Source organism: Diadema antillarum, unplaced genomic scaffold (genome assembly GCF_040938485.1).
Source record: "Diadema antillarum isolate AM-2024a unplaced genomic scaffold, OU_Dant_1.0 scf00000037, whole genome shotgun sequence".
Taxonomy (NCBI): domain Eukaryota; kingdom Metazoa; phylum Echinodermata; class Echinoidea; order Diadematoida; family Diadematidae; genus Diadema; species Diadema antillarum.
This window is the reverse complement of record NW_027270926.1, coordinates 2,576,036-2,597,728: the sequence shown is the minus strand read 5'-3', so window position 1 is coordinate 2,597,728 and position 21,693 is coordinate 2,576,036. Positions and strand designations below refer to the sequence as shown.

At 39.4% G+C, this 21,693-nt stretch overlaps 1 protein-coding gene across 1 annotated transcript in view; it reads left to right on the top strand.

The window, feature by feature from the left end:
- The window catches only part of LOC139709398 (uncharacterized), a 99,726-nt gene that overhangs the window by 38,251 nt on the left and 39,782 nt on the right, over window positions 1-21,693 (top strand). Inside the window, exons 7-17 of the mRNA XM_071621368.1 lie at window positions 1,529-1,786; window positions 3,596-3,932; window positions 5,069-5,216; window positions 7,767-7,969; window positions 8,392-8,597; window positions 9,191-9,406; window positions 9,842-10,043; window positions 11,062-11,153; window positions 11,642-11,813; window positions 12,700-12,811; window positions 16,373-16,437. Coding sequence (XP_071477469.1) covers window positions 1,529-1,786; window positions 3,596-3,932; window positions 5,069-5,216; window positions 7,767-7,969; window positions 8,392-8,597; window positions 9,191-9,406; window positions 9,842-10,043; window positions 11,062-11,153; window positions 11,642-11,813; window positions 12,700-12,811; window positions 16,373-16,437 — 2,011 coding nt within the window. The remainder of the gene's footprint in view (window positions 1-1,528; window positions 1,787-3,595; window positions 3,933-5,068; window positions 5,217-7,766; window positions 7,970-8,391; window positions 8,598-9,190; window positions 9,407-9,841; window positions 10,044-11,061; window positions 11,154-11,641; window positions 11,814-12,699; window positions 12,812-16,372; window positions 16,438-21,693) is intronic.

The window sequence follows — 21,693 nt, the reverse complement described above, 5'->3', positions numbered from 1 at the left end:
CATGTTGCAGAATGAGCTCATTCTCTGTTATTTTTAGTCGGGAGTGGGGGTAGGAGAGGGAGGGGTCTGTTGTTTTTTTTAATCCCCTTCTTAATTGTCAGTTGAGATGCAGGAGAGTGTTGAACTCTTGCATTTTGTTCAGTGTTAAACCATTTTGTTTGTCATTTTCGACTGAGAAAATGTCCATTGTGGAATAGCCTAATGGCTTGATTGGAACTGCCATGTCCTTATGTAGTTTTGATTGCATATTGTAGTCTGTCATCTCTGAAAACCAAGTGTGCAGAGAAATCAAAACAGAAAGCAAACCACAGGGACCATAAATGAGCTTGTTCTTTTGAGTTAACCTTAATTGCTTGAGTGGAATCAGCTGGCAGGTCGCATTTAAGTCATTCTATTACGTGTGTCTCAAGTTACCTTGTACATTGCATGTTCAGAGTTAAAGGCCCTTTGATTCTCATACCAATATTTCTGTGGATTGCTTTGTGCCATCTAAAGTGTCATGTAGTAATCTAGTTGTTTTTAGTTGAAGCTATTGAGGTTAACTCAAAAGAACAAGCTCATCTATGTGGCAACATAGAGAGGATCTTAAAGTTAAAGTGGATGAGTTTCCTGAACTATAGTTTGCCAGTTTTTCGTATATGAATGTACATGTATTTTCTTGCTAAAGTTTTGTTTCGTTTAGGGTTTTTATACTATTAGGTATTTATCTCAAGCTGGTTTCTTATGTGTGAAGAATTAGGAGAGCTGCAATTAGAGGCACTGGGTATTCAGTTGGTGACTAGTAGGTAATCAGTCAAAAGGCTGAAAGTTAGAATGACTCTTCTGCAAATTTGTAGGGTGAAGCACCGGCGGTGTTTGCCTACCCTGGCCCATGGCCTCACTTTGGAGGTCCCGATGGGAATATGGCTCTGAGCATGAATGTCGTTTTGCGCTGCAATTTAATTGGATGACTCATGGCTTTGACATCACGATATTCGCCTAACGCCAAGACAAAAGAGGAGGCAGCAACTGTTGACTGAGATCTGGGCAAGGTTTGGGTTTCGACACCCAAGAAAGTCGTTTTGGAGGGGAGAGATAATCCTCGATGAGTTTATGTTTCTCCCTTTTCTCAGCCACACCCCGTATCTCTGCTCATTTGCTTTCGATACGTCCTGTCCTTTTACCCTTGCTTAATACCGCTCCCCAAATTTTGCAAGAGTAACAAAAATGTTTGGATAAAATTAGACAACATGTAATGCATTGAATAAATTGCACAAAGTGTTATTGCATTATCATTTATTCAGTCTACGTCACACATTGTACACATCATTTGTAATGCAGTGCAGATTATATGCTGAAGTAATTATTTTATAACATTATTAACAATAGAAAAAAATGGTACCAGATGAATTGATACCAAATGAATGGCAAATTATCTGACCGAGCATTAATTATTATGTTTTTGGCAAATTTGAATATGTTATGTGTAGTACATGTACATGCCATGCTTTGGAGAACATGTTAAGCATGCACCTCTTCTGTTTCACAGGATTTGCCTGACACTGCCCGACTGCTGCGAGCAGACAATGTAGACCACATTCGGCTACAGGAGTACGCCCGCGAGGCGGCCGACTTCTCCACCAGCTTCCAGCTGCCGTCGATGGACTACGCCCTCAACCACTATGGCCAGCCGGACGTGGCTATGTTTGACTTCACGTCCATCTATGCCGCGGAGCACGCCGCCCGGGTCCTGGACCGTAACGGCCACAAACTCCTCCTGGCACTCGTTGGTGACAGTCTGTTGGAGGTAGGCATGCCGTACACAGCCGGACTCGCGTACTTTATATGACATGTATTCAGCGAGTCTTATTTTTTTGCGAATCAGGACTTCCCAACAATTTCGCTAGTGGTTAAATTTGCCATTGTGAAGTCCAGTAAATGAACAGAGAAATGTACTCATGCATGCCACATTTATGTCGGTATCAGAGTTCATATTTTTACATGTTTTTGAATTCGCAAATAGCACCCAACTCACAAAGTTTGCAAAAATAAAAACCCTCTGAAGTGTACAACATAGGGCGTATACAGTATTACAGGATTGGAGTAGACCCAAGAAAATGAAAATTAGAACATGAGAGAGCATAAGATTGGAACAAAATTGGATATTCCATATTTGCATTTATACCTATTCCATATTGAAACAGCTGTACCTTTGTATGTATGTATGTATTAGATAATAGCCAAGTATAAAAAATGCATAAATCTTTATTTGGGCATAGACTCAAATGTACACTGTAAGTGCAAAATATGACAGCTGAATAATTTATGTTGACTTTTTTTTTTTCCAAAAGATGTATTGGCTGCTATGACAATTAGTACTTAATGGATGATAAATCCAGCACTAGTAGTAAGTTTTCTGGACAATCATTTTAGTTAACCAGTACCACTCATCCTGTCTTTTGCCAGGGTCATTTTATACAGAGCATTTTGTTGAATTACAAGAAGTCAGAATAGATTGCCACCTAAACGCTTGAGTAAATATTGAATTGGATGCTTTGTCAAAATGCTACCATTACTGTATCGTATTTAATTATGACCATGACCAGATGAATAAATGTAAATCACAAATTTGCATTGGTTTACCCGTGCAGTTTTGTTATCCGAAATGTTGAGCTTTACACAGGCTACATTTCAGTTATTTAAAGGTGCATAGTTCCGGTAGTGTAGAGGGCGCTGTTGATGATGCTGCCGATCACCGTTAGCATTGATATGAAGCTTACCGAAGTTGAGCTATCATCAAGAGTAAAGTGCGTAGGTGTTGCTAAGTAACGTTGCCTTCGTTGTCTTCTCTGTAGTAATGCCAGGGTGCGTGCATATGTGCTTGTTATTATGACATCACAAAAGAAGTTTGCTAAAGCTGTCATTCCCCTCAGCCGAATCATGAGCCGAACTATGATCCGACCACTGACTTCGGTGAATCGGACTTCTTCGGACTCGGGGAAGTGGGCCACAGCGTAAGCACTAAAAAGGAGTCGATAGCGCAGGTCTTTATAGGAAACTTGCGCCGTGCGCCCGCGTACGCTTTTGACTAAAACACCGGGACCATGCACCTTTAAAGACCCAGGAGTGTGGGGGATGAAGGGTGACACAATTGAATTATCTTCATTTACCGCCCACTGGGGTACATTTGAAATCCACGATAAACGCAAGCCTGCTAGAATAGAAATGCCCATCATCAAGTCTGTGCATCGTAGTAGACAGTTTGCTTATTGATAACGTTCAACTCTAGTAAAGATTCTTTGGCTGTGTGGGTTCCGAAATAGAGATCAATAATATTGCTGTACACTATCCATTACAGGGATTCCCAAATATATCCAAGTCAGGCCAGCCTTAACCCTGTCTGTGCCAATGTGCGCAAATTTCACACACAAACCTTCGGGCAGGTATTATGATGTGGCAAGCAGAGGGTTAATATTGCATAGTATCGTTATGCCATCGAGTCTGTGATAGTAGAGTGATTTGCAAAGAAGCTGTAGCGACTGTTGGTAGATATGAAATAATAACACTCTTTCACTCCTGCTCTCCCCCCCCCCCCCCTCCCTTTCCAATAACAAAGCCTTTCTGGCCCACTGGGTCTGGCTGTGCCCGTGGCTTCCTTGGTGCTTTCGATGCCTCCTGGATGATCCGCAACTGGTCCTCTGGTTCCATGTCGCCGCTGGAGGTGTTGGCCGAGCGGGAGAGCTCCTACCGCCTCCTGGCCCAGACCACACCCGAGAACCTGAGCAAGATCTACGAGTCGTACGGCATCCCCCCAAACTCCCGCTACCCCCACATCAACGGCAAGGCGGTGCAGCCGCCGGAGGTCATCCACCTCTACGATACCCTGGATGAAGATCTCAAGGCACAGTTTGAAGTGCTGGAGAAAAAGCCCACGGTGGTCCTGAGCAGGACAGGTAAGTCTCTCACTGCCTGAACCAATAGATGATTCTTCCACACCCCCTCAGCCTTTTGTGCTTTAATCAGTGTAGATTTTGATTCAGTATTATGATTTGGTCTCATTTGTCAGACACAAAGCAGATGCTCTCCACCTGTACAGGGCCCTTCCTACATATATCATAACCGCAGCATTTGCCAGGTAACACATATAGTCCCGACAGACACGGTAGGTAGGGAAAGCGTTAAGTTAAAGGATGACTGCAGAAGGCAGAATTCAAACAGAGGATTTATCGTTCTGAAATCAAGAGTCTAATCAGCTATGATATGGTGGGCAGGTAAACAATTAAGATGATGTGCTCACTGTGTTCTTGAGCTGGTTGTCTGTGGATTACCGCGAAGGAGACGGAAGGCACCTGTTTCATCGGGAAGAAGAGTCAGTGGTGTTGTGGTTTAGTGGTTAAGATGAATGTGTGAGAACCAGCAGGGGCTAGAAAGTGTACACTGCCCTCCCTCCTGGGCTGAGGGTGGGTAACAAGTGGTCAAAGTGATGTCAGACAAAAGTGGGTAGTCCCTAAATGATGTATGCTCAGTTGGCAAAATTGCAACCATGTGAATTCTGTGCATTCTTTTACTGCACTATAGTCTGGATTTCTGGATTGATAGTAATCATTTTCTCTTGAATGGAGTTGATTTGTATAGTGCTCTGGAGAAGAGCGGAACAAAGATGATTAATATGTCTTTCTCTTTACAATTGTTTTTTTCACCTGTGTCTTGACTAGCGAATGATTTAAAGATATCAGCGTATCGTTCAAGAAGTAGGAGGAAATGTTCCATCCATCATGTATGGGAATATTTTAGAATCACATGCTAGTTTGATACCAAGAAAACAGTGGACTAGTTAGTACTCTATTTACAGATATTTGACTTTTCTATCTGCTATGTCTCAATATCATCTAAGGTATGTTACTCATGATGTAATGTGACTTGCTATGACCAACTACCAGATTTTTAAGAGTGAGGGGGTGGGGGGGGGGGAGGAGTGGTGTGGCCTCACATTAAAGCTTAAACATTCATCCCAGATACAGGAAATAGTGGTCATGGAAATGAATATGGTGATGGTTTAATTGATGTTAATTTGTGTTTGTTTTGGCAGCATCTGTTATGAGGAGCAGCAAGGTGCAGATGTGGTGCCAGCGGGTGATGGAGAACTACCCCAACGTCAAGGTGGAGAACATGACCACCAGCTGGAGGAATGGCCTCGCCCTCTGCGCTATCATCCACAGATACCGACCACACCTCGTGTAAGATGATATTTCATGTCCCCACACCCATACGATACGATAACAATAATGAAACAATACAATACAATAAAATACGATGCGATGCGATACGATACGATATGATAATTACATTTGCATAGCACTGTTACAAACTTTAAGTTGTTTCACAGGGCCTTACATCACATCATCATCATCATGTATATTGTGCCTGCTATATGTAATACTCTATGTCTGCTTAATTTTTCCTTAGATTTTATAAACCCAGAACAATTTCAAATCTGCAGCCAAAAGCAAATTATAAAATTTATACACCATCACAAAACACATAGACTTTCTAGATCTTACATTGAGGTCAAGTTTTAGGAGGACTATTCAAATGTTTATGAAGCATGTTGACAACTTATAGATCCTTTTGTACATAAATGCAGAAAGGATCAATCTAATGGAAAAAAACAAACAAACAAACAAACAAACAAACACATGTACACACACACACAAACCCCCCCCAAAAAAAAACAAAAACAAAAACAAAAACAAAAACAAAAACAAAACCCAGTGTTGGATAAGGCCAGTTTTTGGTATCATCTATAGCCAAAACTGTTGCTTTATCTATATCCTAATGAATCCAAAAAGAAAGATGGAGTTACTGTTATATGCAACAGTTACTATGATGTATTTGACAGTATTGAAGGATGCATGCTTGAAATGGTGTTAGTGTGATATTGCTGTTAAAGATAGGGAAGGTGACATCTTGTGAGGGGGCCATGGTGCCATCCATTACATTACATTATATTTGATGTGGCTAAGTGACAATATCCTTCCTCTGCTAACGGGAGATTTAAGAATGGAAACCTATGATCTCTTTGTTTGTACCGACATAGGAAACAGTTATTAATGCGCGTAGACATTTCCAGATGGGTTATTGGTTTAGAGCAAGAAAGCTGCAGAAATCATACAAAAAAAAGGGGGGGGGGGAGTGCTTAGTCATCAAAGCCCCTCTTCCACCACCACCACCAATCATGACACCCCTTTTATTGCCTTCCACTGATGGCTTGGGTTAAACAAAGAACACACTGAGATGAGAGATGGGACGGGCGCCTGTCGGCAAAGCTATATGGGGATTCTCCGTTTCGAACCTGACGTGCAGGGAGAGCGTTGGGCCAACCGCAACCACCGGGAGAGGAATTAGCATGTTTTTCATGAGTGACTGTTATTTTCAAACAGTCTAGAAGTTTGACGTGGCACTTGATTTCAACAGCTGTTCCTACCAGCAGTCTCTTTAGCCTGCTGGTAATATATGTGGAAGCGTGTTTCCTTCCTCCCCCTCCTGTTATTGAAAGTGGATTAAAGGAATTGATCTAATTTCGTTCCCCGATGTTTGTTGGATTTATATGCAGCCATTCTTTTGTTACTTTCAATTTGTCATCATTGATTTGGACACTTCTAGTTAAAGGGCACTTCCAAACCCATTAGAAGTTAGTCTGACAAGAAAGAGTAAAAAAAAAAAAAAACCCAAAAACTGATGAAAATTCAGTTTGCCTGCTTTAAAAGGGCAAAAGTAAACATAATGTTCTTCCTGGCTGAATGCTCACTCAGGTGATAATTACAGGATTTGAGACTGGGGCATAATTGCATTTGAACAAAAACAACAACAACAATAAAAGTTGAAATTTCAAGATTTTGTGTACAAGCCATAAAGCAGGTTTTGAGGTGATGACATCCTCAGTTCGCTCAAGTGCATATATTCATATGTACTGCGTAAGAACTGTTATATAAAAATGATCAAAATTTCAATACTTTTTTAAATAATTTTGTCAATGTTTCACTGATGTGCTTATAGAATTTTACCTTTTCCTTTCAGGCTGAATTTAAACTGAATATGTGCTTGAATTGTGGAAAAATTGTATCCCATTTATTTGATTTGAGTCGCTCTAAAGCACAGCCTCACTGTATCAAGATGTATATGTGTAGAGTATGTTAATGCATTGTTACTTTCATAGGTATAAAGAAGAGCAGCCAAAGTCTCAGTTTCTATCCAAATTTAGCCTGTTTGTCCTTCATCTAATAAGAAATATAGTTTTGATACAGTTTTTCTCTAAGATTTGACTGAGCATGCTTGACATATGCACTATATCCCCATCTTTTAACCCCCCCCCACAAAAAAAAACAAAAAAACAACTGTGTGTTGCCTTCACTGTATGTTGTTTTTACAAGCCATCAGTATAATTGTTGGCTTGCAGACATTAGAAGCCGTGTGAGAGTACCCATGAGTATGCAGGTACATAATGAAATCAGTCGCTCTGTCACACTGTTAGCATACAGAGTGTAGGATTACTGTGTACGTTGTTGGTGCACTCGTCTGTAATACCTGGCATATCCGAGAGTGTATACATATGTGTATATTTGTTATTTCTTGAATCTTCCAGTTGCAAATGTGTGATTTTGATCGTATGTGTCAGCATTACATCCTCAAGCTCCCAGAGAAAAACACAACTGCCCTTGACAGGAATTAAGTATTGAGTAAGTTGTTGACTAAGCCTGCATGTTCCTTTCGATCCATTTTGGGCACAGAGATTACAATTCACTGAAAGAAGACAACGTGGAAGCCAACAACCAGCTGGCCTTTGACATCGCCGAATCCGAGCTGGGCATCCCGCCGCCCATGACAGGCAAGGAGATGGCCCAGAGGGCGTGTCCAGACAAGCTCACCATCGTCGCGTATGTCCTGCGGTTCTACGACCTCTTCCGAGACGAGGTTCCTCCCTCACTAAAGAGTGAGTCATTGCCCAATAGGATTGTTTTGTTCCATCCTAAGTAATGTGATATAAGACAATTGTCTTTAAAAAGGCCTACTCTTTCTTATGAGACTAACTTATATTTGGACTGGATTTCTACTTTAAGAGCTTAACAAGGGCACTTGGTTTTGGTTAGACCTTGAAAAGCAGTCACCAATCCATGAGGTGCTTCAGAAATGTTATGCTGAGCACTGTTTCAATGTTATTTGTTATTAGTTTTTATCTCATTCACTGAAGATAGATGAATTTCAATGAAAAGAAAAAAAGGTTTTCTGTAAGTTCTGATTGTTTGCATGCTTATTGCAATTTTTTTCTATTTTCCTTATACTATTACACAAATATACGGTCACTCGCACACCCTGTTGCATATTCTCTCGCATTCTCTTATTTACTTGCAGAAGACGAAACCAAAGATGCCTTTGTGCCAGGGGGTACCCCGACGCCCACCAAGACCTCCATTTCAAAATCGTCATTCCTCTCGCGGCTTACGTCGAAGGTACGCCGAAAGTCCCACGAGAAGCACGCTGACAAGGAGAACGGGGAGAAGAGCAAAGCGAGTGGCAGCACCCTCGGCTCCAAGAGGAAGCACAAGCACAAGGACCCCGTGGTCAGTATCCATTCAGCTTTGACTTGGCAAATGATGCCCTCCCTGGCTGTTGCCATGGTAACCCTTCTCATCATCCACAGATGTTCAATGCATCATTCGATCAATACAACTGTGAAAATGATCTTAGTGTAGTGAGAATGCATAAAGATACATCATGTTCAGCATAAATGTAAGCAAAAAGAAACATAGAATTATTCTTTGACAAAATTATGAACTGTTTGCCCTGGAGGGATGTGCAAGGAGCCCAGGTTATTAAAATCGTCCTTCTGGAGTCATAGTTAAGTGTAGGGGTGCACAAATAGAGCAGTTATCCTGAAATGAGAATATGTATTAACAGCACAATAAAAGCGATCAGTATCCGAATTAAAGTTATTCACAGCGAGGTCGAGTTGACTAGAACAAACACAGCATAGAATTAGCTGAACGAAATGGGAGAAGTATTATCCGTATCAGACCAAACAAGACTATTCTTTATGGAATGTCAAATATCAGTTTTCACCAAATAGTGGCATAGACTACATAGTTTATATTTTGATGTTGCATGTGCAATTTTAAAAGAAGACATTTTGTGGAAAAAAAACAACTTTTGACAGGCTGAGGACATCCGGGAGAAGAAGAAGCTGATCATGCAGCAGGAGGCAGAGAAGGCCAAGGCGGAGAACGGCAAACTCAACGTGGCAGACAAGAACGAGCTCAACGTCGGCATACGTGGCCAGAACAAGGTCAGCGGGCTGGCAGAGCAACTCCAGGCCAACCTGCGCTCCAACTTTGGCATGGACACGCCTGATGGCGCCGGACTTGGCAGACCGGTAAGTGATTTCACTTCTATGGAAAAAAAGAACTGTTACACGAAGGACAGTTTCTATTGCAAATGTATAAAAAATTTGTGGTAAATTGTGATACGATGCCAAAGATATTATTCCTTCCTTGCCTACTGTGGTGTTTGTGTGAAAAGTGATCATATACTATGTTCACAGACTTTGTGAAATGTTAATCTAATTTGGGACACATGCTTTGAGAAAAGCTCATGTCCTATCTGAGAAATTGCATTGCCAGTTGCGAAGCAAAATCAAAGGAGCGAAATGCAACACAAAACAAGACATGCAGTTCCCAGGTAGTGATAAATGCAGGTCAGATCAGAGCAGGGCTTGTAAGTCAGAGGAGAGACATCTCTTGAAAGCAAATCTTTCTGCCATCCACTCTGACACCCTTCCTCGTTTTCTCTCCCCCCCCCCCCAAACCAGAAACCCAAGCCCCTGACAGATGGGGGCAACGTCCAGCAGAGTCAGCTGTGCGAGTTCTGCGGCAAGCGGGTCTACGTCATGGAGCGGCTGAGCGCCGAGGGCATGTTCTTCCACCGCGACTGCTTCAAGTGCCAAGACTGCGACATCACACTGCGGCTCGGCAACTACGCCTACCTGCCCAGCCCGGATGGCAAGAGTAGAGGTGACTGCAACGTACCAACCGACTCCCTGTGAGGATGTCTGGTTTCGTTTTGTTTTGCCCTGTTTTGATCCGTTTTACTTTGTTTTGTTTGGCAAAGGATGGTAAAAAAGGTTTAATAGCTGTTATTTCCCTTTGTGTGCAATGGTTGTACAAATGCATAACCTGCAAGAATGCATTTAGCGTTTCATGTTACTTGTATTTGAGAGTAGAACAAGTTCATCATATTCTGTGGAGTGCAATACAAGTATTACAGACATACATTGTAGGTCAGTCATCAGAGAGCATTATGACAGAATCATTGTGTGTGATTGATTTTTTTAAAGAAATCACAAGTTTCATGGCTCATATGCGATTATGCAAAGGAAATTATCTTAAAGATCTTGTTTATGTACCTTTGGGAACAGTGATTTTAAAAATTCTCAAGATATAACATTTAGTGCACATGTGTAGGTCTGTTGTACCACAAAACATCCTAACATAAAAAATTGTTGCGATAAAGCCTAAAATATAAGGAGATATCTGTATTTTTCTCAATAAACCGTAACTGTAGACCGTTTAGTCTGAAAGCAGTTGTATTATAACTATTGTTCGCATTTTGTATATTTAACAATACTTAACATCGATTCTACTGATTCAAATTTATACAGTGGTTGTTTCTATCCTTAACTCACATTTTAGAACTATTTTAAAGCACTAATGCTGGGTTTTTGTTTCATCTGCAAATGGTAAATTATGCCTTTAATGTGGCTTTTGTTTCAAAGATGAATTGTGCAGCGAAACTAGCCTATATCTTCCATCTATGACATATAAGATCGAAAACAGTTTTTGATAAAGTTTTGCACATTGTTTAACTCTTGGAGACTCACTGTCGTATGATTGATTTGCTCTGAGCTTTTCGTTGATGGAAACTTAGCTGGAGAATGCTGCACTCCTATCTGACCGTACGTTATTTCAGTCTGGCTGAACTTTTTTTTTATCTGCATCCCCAAACCTTCACCTTTTCATCCACCTTCAACAGGGAGATTCTTGTGCAGGTTACATTTCACAGAGACCAAACTTGCCGCGAGGAAGCGATCTTACCTCGACAAAGACGAAGAAATCAGACCAAAGGTATTAAAGGAGGAAAAAAAAAATGTTTTCCACATTCATCCTGTTAAATTGCATATTCTTACCAGGATCTTTGATCCCAGATTACCCCTATTGGAAAGAATGAGGCTGCAGAATCATGACAAAAAAACAACAACAAAAAAATGTATTGGTGCAAGAATTCTGAGGTTTGCTCTTCTGCTTTTGATTTGGGCATCATCTTGAAATTTCAAGTGTGATATTGCATTGCTAAAGCCGCTTACACACAAGGATTAATGAATTTTGGGGCACAAAATTTGCTGATGCAGATACGCCAAGTGAGCATCAAAACCTTTGGAATTTGATTTTACGACATGTACTCTCTAGTTATAAAAAGATGTTCTTATTGATGCAGTCTTCTCTTTCCTTTCTCTATCTCTCTTTCTCCCTTTCACTCTGTCTATCTCTCGGTGTCATTTCTTCCCTCCATCTCCTGTTCTCCATCTCATGCACTCTCATTTATGCCGCACCAGAAACAAGTCATCTCAAATCCATCCTTGGAGGAGGCCATGGAGGATGAAAATGAAAACATCGCCACTCCCAAGTCACCCACGTCACCCAAGGGGCCAAAGACGCCATCAAAGAAGCGCTCCTTCCTGTCGCCCTTCTTTGGCAGGCGTTCGAAGACGACGCCCGAGCGAGAACGTAAGACAGGGGAAAGGGGGAACTGCTGGTCAGCTGTGAAAACAAAGACCAAAGAAGATTAAATATCATGGAATGCTTTGGCTGGAAGGTGTATTTGAACTCGTATGTTTGCACTATGGTGTCTCTGAGTGCTTAAAACATCGTACAATAAAGATAACATGTTCAATAGGATGTCCTGAATGAAAGTGATTAGGCATGTTATGATGCTTGGAGGCAGAGATACAAGCAGTTGTTTTTAGAACAGCCGCATGTATCTATCATGGTTGTCCTTGGCCTTGCTGGCCTGGGAAGTGTGAGGTCCTGAGGAAGAGTAACAAGTCCATCATTGCTTTCCTATGAATACTGAGTGCCTGCTAGTGCTTTCCTCAACTAGATAAGCTCATGCTACTCAAGGCTTTGACACTCTTATTTGTTTCCATGAACAAGTGTCGACACACCTAATTAACTAGAAGTGATGACGATTTGCAGTGCTCTTTGCCCTCATGCCATTGGCAATGCAAAATTCAAGGTCTATGTATATACAAGTATTAGATATCAAATAAGCAAGTGAGGAGAGTTTCACATTATTCTGTGATACCGCTAAGGTGAGAAATTACGCCCAGGGGATTATAGCCTGCATATCGTCGGTTGAGAATGATAAGGGCGTTAAGTTGCCACAAAACCCATAGTGTTCAAGACCACTTAATGCCCTTCTCATTCTCAACAGACGATATGCAACCATATACAGTGATGCTACAGTGATGACCCATACATGTGATGCTGGTGAAGGTGGTGATCTTCAGAACTTTTTTTTTCCAAAATGCCCCGATGCTGTTTTGCTTTTATTTTTCATTTTTTCTGTCAGGATGTTTTAATGATGTGTTTGTCTGTTCGTCTTCCGCCACAGAGATGCAGAAGATGTATGCAGACCTGGCCAAGACAAAGGGCACCCTGACCGAGGAAGAACAGGCCCTCTACAATCTGGGCACGTCGAAGATGACTGATGATGAGCTGGAAGAGTGAGTTATAGTGGGGAAGTGGAAAGTGGAAATAGATGATGACAAGATGACACATATGAGTTACTTCATTCTTTGTTCATTTCAGTGTCAGACAAATCTTCATAGTGGTAGTCGTTTTTTCTTTTAGGTTGGTGTCATAATTTTTAAATGATCTGTGTTCTTCTACAGTTCAACTGAAATTTGGTATAGATTAAACTCATTACCAAGAGTAGAAGGAGACACCGCCTTTCTGACTGTGTAAAAAATAATGGAAATGAACATTCCCACTCTAAGTGGCTATTGCTGGGGCCTGTTTCATAAAGTTGTTTGTAAAGTTACGAACAACTTATGTGTGACTGGTGATTGGTTCTTGTGCTTAATTATGGAAATTCTGATAAGTATATAACTGATCACCAGTCGCTCGTAGGTTGTTCGTAACTTTACGAACAGCTTTATGAAACAGGGCCCAGGTCTAATAACATACCTTGCTATCTTTGAAAGTGAAATTTAAATAGAGAATGACCGTTGATAATTTTGTCAAGAGTACTTTCAAAAAGAAGAATAAAGCCTCATTGAAATCATTGCATTTTTGCCAAGATTGAGGTTCAGGCCAATGAGGTTTAATTCATTTAGCTTTATGAAGTGTTTTTGTAAAGTTTGTTTATATCATCAGTGTTTTAATTTCCCTTTTTGAATAATTTTGAATAGAATATCTAAAATAGGAATCAAAGATGAAATGTATTGGGATTTTCTCAACTCTTTGAGTGTAAGCTGTAATAGAATAAAAACTGTGTGATATGTGAAGTCATCCGACTTAAATATTCTCTTTTTCCCCTCTCTCTCTTATCTCTTCCCTTAAAATGAACCACACCGTCAATGATTTCGTTTATATTTTGCCTTTGCACTCACACGCAAACATCATGAATATCACAATGTAATGTTTTCACCGGTCCAATTTCTCCAAAATGCGAACTGAAAACAATTAATTTTGCATCCTTACCCAAAAAGACCTGCAGCACCTTCCCTGTCGTTGAAGAAAAATATGTAAATTGTTGTTGTTTCTTACGTCCTTTCTTTTCTTTAGGGTCCACTCCATTCATATTGTTACGCCGGTTTGCAATTTTTGATTTAAAAAAACAACTACTCACTCACACCATTGTCGTGTCTTTTTGCAAAGCCAATATTTTTATATATTTGCAAACAAAATATGTTGCCCTGCTCACAGCTTTTGCCCCAATGTGTCAATAATGTCAGCATTTAAGTAACAAATATTAATCTTACTACCACACATTTTGAAACATATCGTTTTGCATTGTAGAAATTGACAAGCCATTTCATTTATCAATTATTCTTCTGTTTTAAGGGAGATGGGGCCTTTAAAGGGGATGGCTAGTAACCGATCAGTGGGAATCAGTGGGAATGCTGAGGGATGATTGTTCCAATCCTTGTGGGATTCATTTAAGAGTACATTACATATCTATTGTTGTGTGAACATTATTTGCTTCAGAACGGTCTCATATTCAAGTAATGTGCAGATTGATGCCCCGTCACTGACCAGGGACGCTTACCTGGAAGCATTAAACTGCACATTACTTGAATATGAGACCATTCTGAAGCAAATAATTTTCACACAACAATAGATATGTAATGTACTCTTAAGTGAATCCCACAAGGATTGGAACAATCATCCCTCAGCATTCCCTCTGATTCCCACTGATCAGTTACTAGCCATCCCCTTTAATGTCTAGTTGTCATTAAGTACTTTCAAACCAAATGCCACAAGCACTTTAAGACGAGCCAAAGTTTGTTTTGATGGCAACTGATTTTCTCATTGTTTGTAATAAGATTCCACCCAGAGCATAAATTGGAATTACTCATGGATGTTAAATATGTAAAGTTACTATGATTCATCTGTTATCTTTTCAATGTAAAGGCTGTAGTTTACGTGTTGGTAATGAATCCACCCACAAATGTGCCTATTTTTATTCTTTAAATTTCACTTTTGTGAGATATATTCATTTCTTTGTGGAAGCATACTCAAAAGAATGACACATGATTGCCTTTTTTTTTTGTGTAGAGTTAGTGACATGTTTAAATCACTATTTTTTTCACTTTTTCTTACTTCTCTGCTTATTTTAAGGGGGGTGATAGAAGCAATTCATTTTCCTTTGTTTAGGTTTTTAATTGCATGTTCCACCTGTTCATGTTTTTTTTTTCTTTCTTTTTTTTGAAGGGGTTTGGAAGTTGCCTTATTTTAGTTTGTATAGATATTTAAGTTTTCGATCTAACTCCTGGATCTTTTCAAAACAGAGAAAGGGAGATCTATGTCTTTGTTTTTGTTTTTGTTTTTTGTTTTCTATATAAAAAGAAAGGTAAGGATATTCATATTTAGGTCACCTTCACAGTGCCTTGAATATAGTGAAGGAGATAACCATAGGATTTGGAACTTCAAAGCACCCTGATATTTTTGTATGACATCACTCAAAAACTTGTTCACATCGGATGAAGTACAGGGGACGTCATTGACATTGAATTTGTGATAGCGTGGAGTCTTTCCAACACTCTTCACAGTCTGTACTACTTTAAAAGTGGATATTTTCGTGGGTGTAATTTTTTGGGCTCGGCTTGGTATGATGAATTTCGCATGTTTTTAATTCCGTGGAATCAGGACATTGATTACTGGAACATACGGTGTGCAAAAATATTTGCGTGCTTTTATTTTTGTTCTATAGTTTCTGATTGCACGAAATGTATGAAAATTTCTACACCATGAGAATTTCCACTTTTACAGTAGAGGAATTAAGCCCACCGCACACTATACGACTCACGACTATACAACCTTAAGACCATAAGACCAGGTGGTACGACCTGGCAACGCACACTATACGACCCGACCTTACAACTAGTCTTACGACTGTTCTGGCTTCAGTAGGTTACCAATGAGTAATGAAGCGCACGCAGTGCACATTGCGTGCGCTTCTACACTCTTTGCATAACACTGCATCGTGATTGGCTGAAAGCCCACGACCGGTCGTGAAAATTCAACATGTCAAATCTCTACAACTGGCACTAAGACCCAGTCGTACGACTGGAAACTGGCAAGGCTGGTGACATCACACTTCTGGTCTTAAGGTTGTACGACTGTTTGGATCGTATAGTGGGCAGCGGGCTTTAGCCTCACCAAACTTTCACTGAGTTCTCACTGTCATCAGTCAAACTTTCTGCAGTAACTGTCTTGTGTTTCGTATTGCGCGTAAGAAGCCAAAAAAAAAGAAAAAAAAAGAAGAATTTGGGAGATTGATTTTAGTATACTGTAATGTACAGTTTACTGTAAAGCAAGATATTTTTGCGGCATGAAATTTTCGCGAATTGCAGCTGGCATTCAATGCATATAGTGTAGAATAACTTTCGTGTGCATTCTAATTTTGCAAATCTTGGCTCTCGCAAAGTTCGCAAAATTAAAATGCACGGGAACATTTCTGGTTGTACAGTACCACTTTCCTGGTATCCACGCATACAGATACTAGGAGTGAGTAACATGTGAGCAAGCCGCCTTTTTCTCCTCTTCTTGTGAAAAACCAGATCATCGGAGAGCGAGCTCGAGGACGAAGAGTGGAGGAAGAAAGGAGGGAAGAGTATGTCAGCAAGTAAGTTTGACAAGTGGCTGCCTCGTGTCGGTATGAGCAAAGATCTCCCACTGTTTACAAATGGCCTTTTGACGAAAAGTTGTTCTGGCATTTTATATTAGTACGACTCTCAATATCTCGTGGGATTATATTATTTTGTTGCTAGTTACTGTATCTGCTCTTTTGAGGATTCAAAGTTTCAATGGCAGTTTTGGATTTCACAGTAGATGGGTTGCAATGATAAGCATCAATCAAAAAATTACTGAGTAAGGAGGGTATAGTATAGGGAAGGAATGACAGGTATTTTACCTTTTTTATGGGAGGGGGCTGGGGTTGTGACCTTTTTTACCTTAATTGCACTGCTGCTTAGAAACGTTAATACTTAGTGATTGAATGATGGCTGCTTTATATTGTATTATAATTCTGGATATGATTTCATGGGCTACATTCCATTTCATGCCAGTGTTAGATCAAGTGTATATGAAGTATGGATCATATTTGCATGTGCAGTAACTTTGTGCAGCAGGTGCAAATAATTGCATCGGGTCCAGGTTGACAAGGTTCTCATTACACCAATATGGCTTTTACCTGATTTTACTTTTCATGATGGCCTTTTTTATTAAGGGGAATTTAATGGTTTAGTTCTGTTGCTTGGTCAGCTATCAGGCGCAATTCAAATTTGCATCATTTTATTTGGGTTCCATGGATGTATATGCTGATATGTGACAAGAGCAGGACATGAAGAGCGTGTAAAGCAAGAAAACTGGGATGACCCGAAATGTTCTTTTGTTTGATGCGATGGATTTCTCCAAAACTATCAAAGCCGGAGTCCCATATGATGATCTCATATGTCTTGATTGAATTCTGCCGATCACTTTAACCAATCATGTTAACAGTCACGTCACGCATTAATCGGTCTCCTCGCTTTCCAGCTAATACCTAGCCAAGTCTTTTCCTTCCGTTGGTCACCAGACATTCAAACTGAATCAACAACTTCTGAATGTTGGCATAAAGACCTGCTTTTCCTCTCAAGAGCATCTCATTCTATGATAAAGAACATATTCGTTATTCTTCTATTCTTGTGATTTTGTTTGAATTATCCATGTGTGCTTAAATGTGTGATGTTTTATGTTTTGTTTGTTATTTATTTGTTTGGTTAGCTAGTGTGTTTTCTGTTTATTGTGATATGAGTTTATTTTCCCTTACCATTTTAGTTTGTGCTCATTCTGGTTTAACAATGTTGCTATTGGTTTGTTGATTTCCTTTTTTTTGGCCAAATTAATACAGTGTCATTTACTTTCTACGCTGAGCAATCATCATTGAAGAACGCACCAAAAAAAAAATATGCCCCCCCCCCCAAAAAAAAAAAAAAAGAAAAAGAAAAAAATCCTGTTTCAAACTTCACAAAACTCTTCCATGCAATTTGAAATAAATTTGCTAATTTATTACTTTTGTGCTGAAAACTAGAAAAACATGATACAAACAAACAAACAACCACCCTTGGCTTCGTGAATGACACAACATTCTTTATTTTCTGTGGGTTCTTTTTGAACTATTGCTGCTACTAATGATTTACATTTTAATTTGCTTTAAGCTTAAAGCTGAATATTTTTATATGAGTAAAGGGACTCCTTTCCTGCTCCAGATCAAAAACAGAATTTAAGAAAAGCTATTATTGGTGTGGTTTTTTGTTTTGTTTTTTTTTTGGGTGGGGAGGGGGAGGGATGAGCAGTTATTTTTTTCCCATCTTTTCTTGGTCATAAAGATCTAGCACAATAGCCGGTGTAGTAAACATTTTACAAGATGAGGGATGTTCTGTTTATTGAACTGATATGAGTCTTCAAATTGAAAATATGTATTTCATTTACTCTTTCCTGTCAGAGGAATCTTAAGAGAAATTTGCATGGTTGAGCACAATGGGCATATTTGCATCATCACGTGGCATGCTCCCATTGACTGTGTGACTGCATGGTGTTTAGTTTGTGACTGGTGCATGTGTACGTGTGTAGTCCTCGGAAGTAACTGGCACGCTGCGGTATCTTCACACTTTTGTTCTTGTTTTTTTTTTCTGTCTTTGGCATGTTATTTTTTTCGTGTGCACTTTTAATGCATCTTTTTCTTTTGCAGTTATTCTTTTGCAATGTCTGATGTGATTAATCAGAGATAGGCAGTCCTCACATACTTAATATTATTTATCAATTTATCATATTTCATCATAACTCGATATCTTCGCAGCTCTGGATGCAGCAGTGCATATTATAGATCATGTATTCTCCTTTGAAAATAAAAACAAGTATCTACTCTTCCAAATTACTGATTTTGTTATCATTTGTGAAAAATTGCTACAGTGGTTGTTTGGATTCTGTTTATTTTTCTGCATAAATGATTGCGTATTATCTGGTGAGTGATACAATGTACATCACTAGGCAGTAAAAATGGATTATTAATTTCCCGACAGACATGAGAAATATGTCATCAGTCTTACAAGTCTTTAAAGGTCCATTATCAAGCAAAGATTCGAGTCCAACATTTGGACCTTTATGGATTATCAATGTGTCGTCCCTGCAGTGGCATGTGAGTGTATGCAGAATAGTGGGTTTTTCAGTGGTGCATTCTTACTAAATATACATGTACCCTTGTTATAGTATATGCAAAAGCAGCAAAACTTTTCTTTCACTTTGTGTATGCCACTCAAGAAAATGAGAATATGATGTTTACAAAGTTAGTTTCAAATTTCTTCTTCTGTACATGCAACTGTAGAAACCTGTTTTTCAAAGTTACTAGATTAACAGTCGTATATGTATTTCTCCTGCGAAAACACAAAACATGCACCGCTAACCATTCACGCAATGCCCACTCCTCACTCGAGTATTGTTGCAGCTTCAGTGGTGGCCGGCTGTGTGTTTTTACTTGTCTTTATCCTGATTGCTCCACCACACCGCCTTCGCACAGCAGGCGAATCTAAGCAGACCACGCTGCCAGTGCAGTGCAAGCATTATGAGAACATATGACATCTTATCAACAGGTGGTGTAGGATGTATGCTACTGAATTTAACCCCCTAGCATCCCCTCGTACACTGCTCTTAACTCGGTATCATCTCTTTACAGTGTCTCCTTCATGAGTGAATGACCTCTCCGGGTCATTTTTAACATAACCTTTGTCCTGGTTGTCACATTTGAACTCTGACCTCAGAATGCCTCTGTCTGCTGACCTGAAGAAGAAAAAAGAAGAAAAAGACCCTTTTGTGGGGAATTTTAACGGAAACCAAGACTTCATTGTTGAAAAAATGAAACAAATATGAAGAAAAGATATTCCAGTTGCTGTAATAATAGTGCACTGATAGATGACTTTGATGAAACTTTGTACAGATCATTTAAAAAAAAGAGAGAAAAAAAGATACACTGTATGTATCAAGTCTTTGAATGCATGTTTGCTAGTTTGTAAATGAAAAGAAATATTGAATAATTATACAGAAATACGTCCATGTATTCAATTTATGAGGTCTGAAAATGCAATCTGAATACTGTCCAAAGAAAAGTACATACATATGTATATTGTCACAAGTGATTTTTATACCAACTGAAGTGAGGACTTGTCCATTACAAGTAGATAGAGAGTTTATCAAAGTGAAAGTCCCTTCATTCATTCAATTTTGCTCACTTCGTGGGAGTTCTCCAAAGGGCTTATGTAGAGACACACAATTTTCACAGTAGTGTTCAGCTTTTGAAGAGAATGTTATGATTGGAGACAGGAGAAATTAAAAGAGAGAAAAAGGATGAGCAAATATAGGCATTCTGAGGTTCACCAGTAAAGTGATTCAGTAACCACAGAATAAATCATCTTTGGTCGCCATTTACATATGTATATGGAGAGCATCCTTCATGTGAATTCCTGTGGCAATATACTAGAGAAAATGTATGTGTTCCATGTGCTCGGAAACTAAAGCTAGTGATGATGTAAATACCAACCTCTAGCTCCCCCCCCCCCCCCCACCTCCTTCATCATACCACCTTTCCAGTGCCCCATTCATACTCGAGTAGAATTAGAGTTATGGTAAACTAAACAAATTAATTATGAAAAAAGGACACTGCCTTCCACTAAAGCATCATTTTGCCACAAAAATAAAAGAACATCGGTTGCACATTTGTACCAGTGATGATATCCATTAATCAAGCTTTTCTTTTTATAGAAAACCCTCTTGCAAAAATGCCTAACCCAAATGAACACCAGAGCGTATATGTATTTTTTAATAAAATGTGTACTCATTTTAATCAAACACATCAAATGAGACACACTTTCCTTTAAGGTGCTACAAGACCCTCTACAAATTAGTAAGTTTGAGAACACATTTGTCCTCTTCTTTTCATGGTAGACAGTATTCTCTTCAACTTTGCTCTCACTAGTGACTACAGAAAGTTCCACGCTTAAAATGATGTTAAAAAGTGATTTTGTGTTCCGTCTGTGCACCATACATTGAACTGTGTAACTCATCAGCAGTGGCACCAAATTTAAACTTTTTGTGTGCATTTTCCCCAATAAGCCCCTTTATGCAAGCTTGCCCAATCCATCAAAATTCATCTGTAAATGGCACGTGATATCGGCAGAATATTTGTAAAGACTTAACCTAACTTCCTCCTGGTTTGACTGTTGAATAGAATATTTCTTATATCATGATCATTATATACAATACTTGCGATATCTGTCAGTTGCGCCGCATTTAAAGTTATAATCTTTTTTTTTTGTTTGTTTTTTTTTGTTTTTTTTGGGGGGGTGCTTAGTACACTGATGTTAAACTTTGTACCCTAAATTGGATCTACATAAGCTACTGTTTCCACCAACAATAAATCAGTGGGTGCTTTGAACACTTCTCTTAGCTGTGCTATTGATTGGAGAGTTGAAATTTACCAGAGATTTTCCCCATGTGTCAGTGGATAGGGCACAAAAATATCTTAAAGAATCATGATTCTGGTTGATTAATAGAGCAATTGCAATTATTTCCTTCCTTAAAAGGTATACTTCAATCTTTTACCACTATTTAATGTAGGTTTCATGCCAATAAAATGGCTGTCACATCATTTGACTTAACTTTATTTCTAGAGGAAAGTTGAACATGGTGTGTGATTGTATTTTAACATCCCCCCACCAAAGGAGATACACTTATTGGCACACAAGTTCCTTTTCACTGTCAAAACCTTTGCTGTCAGTACATACACCCTTATCGGAGCAGTACCTATGGTCACATTAACTCTTTGTGGTGTGCCTCCTTGGTCTACCCC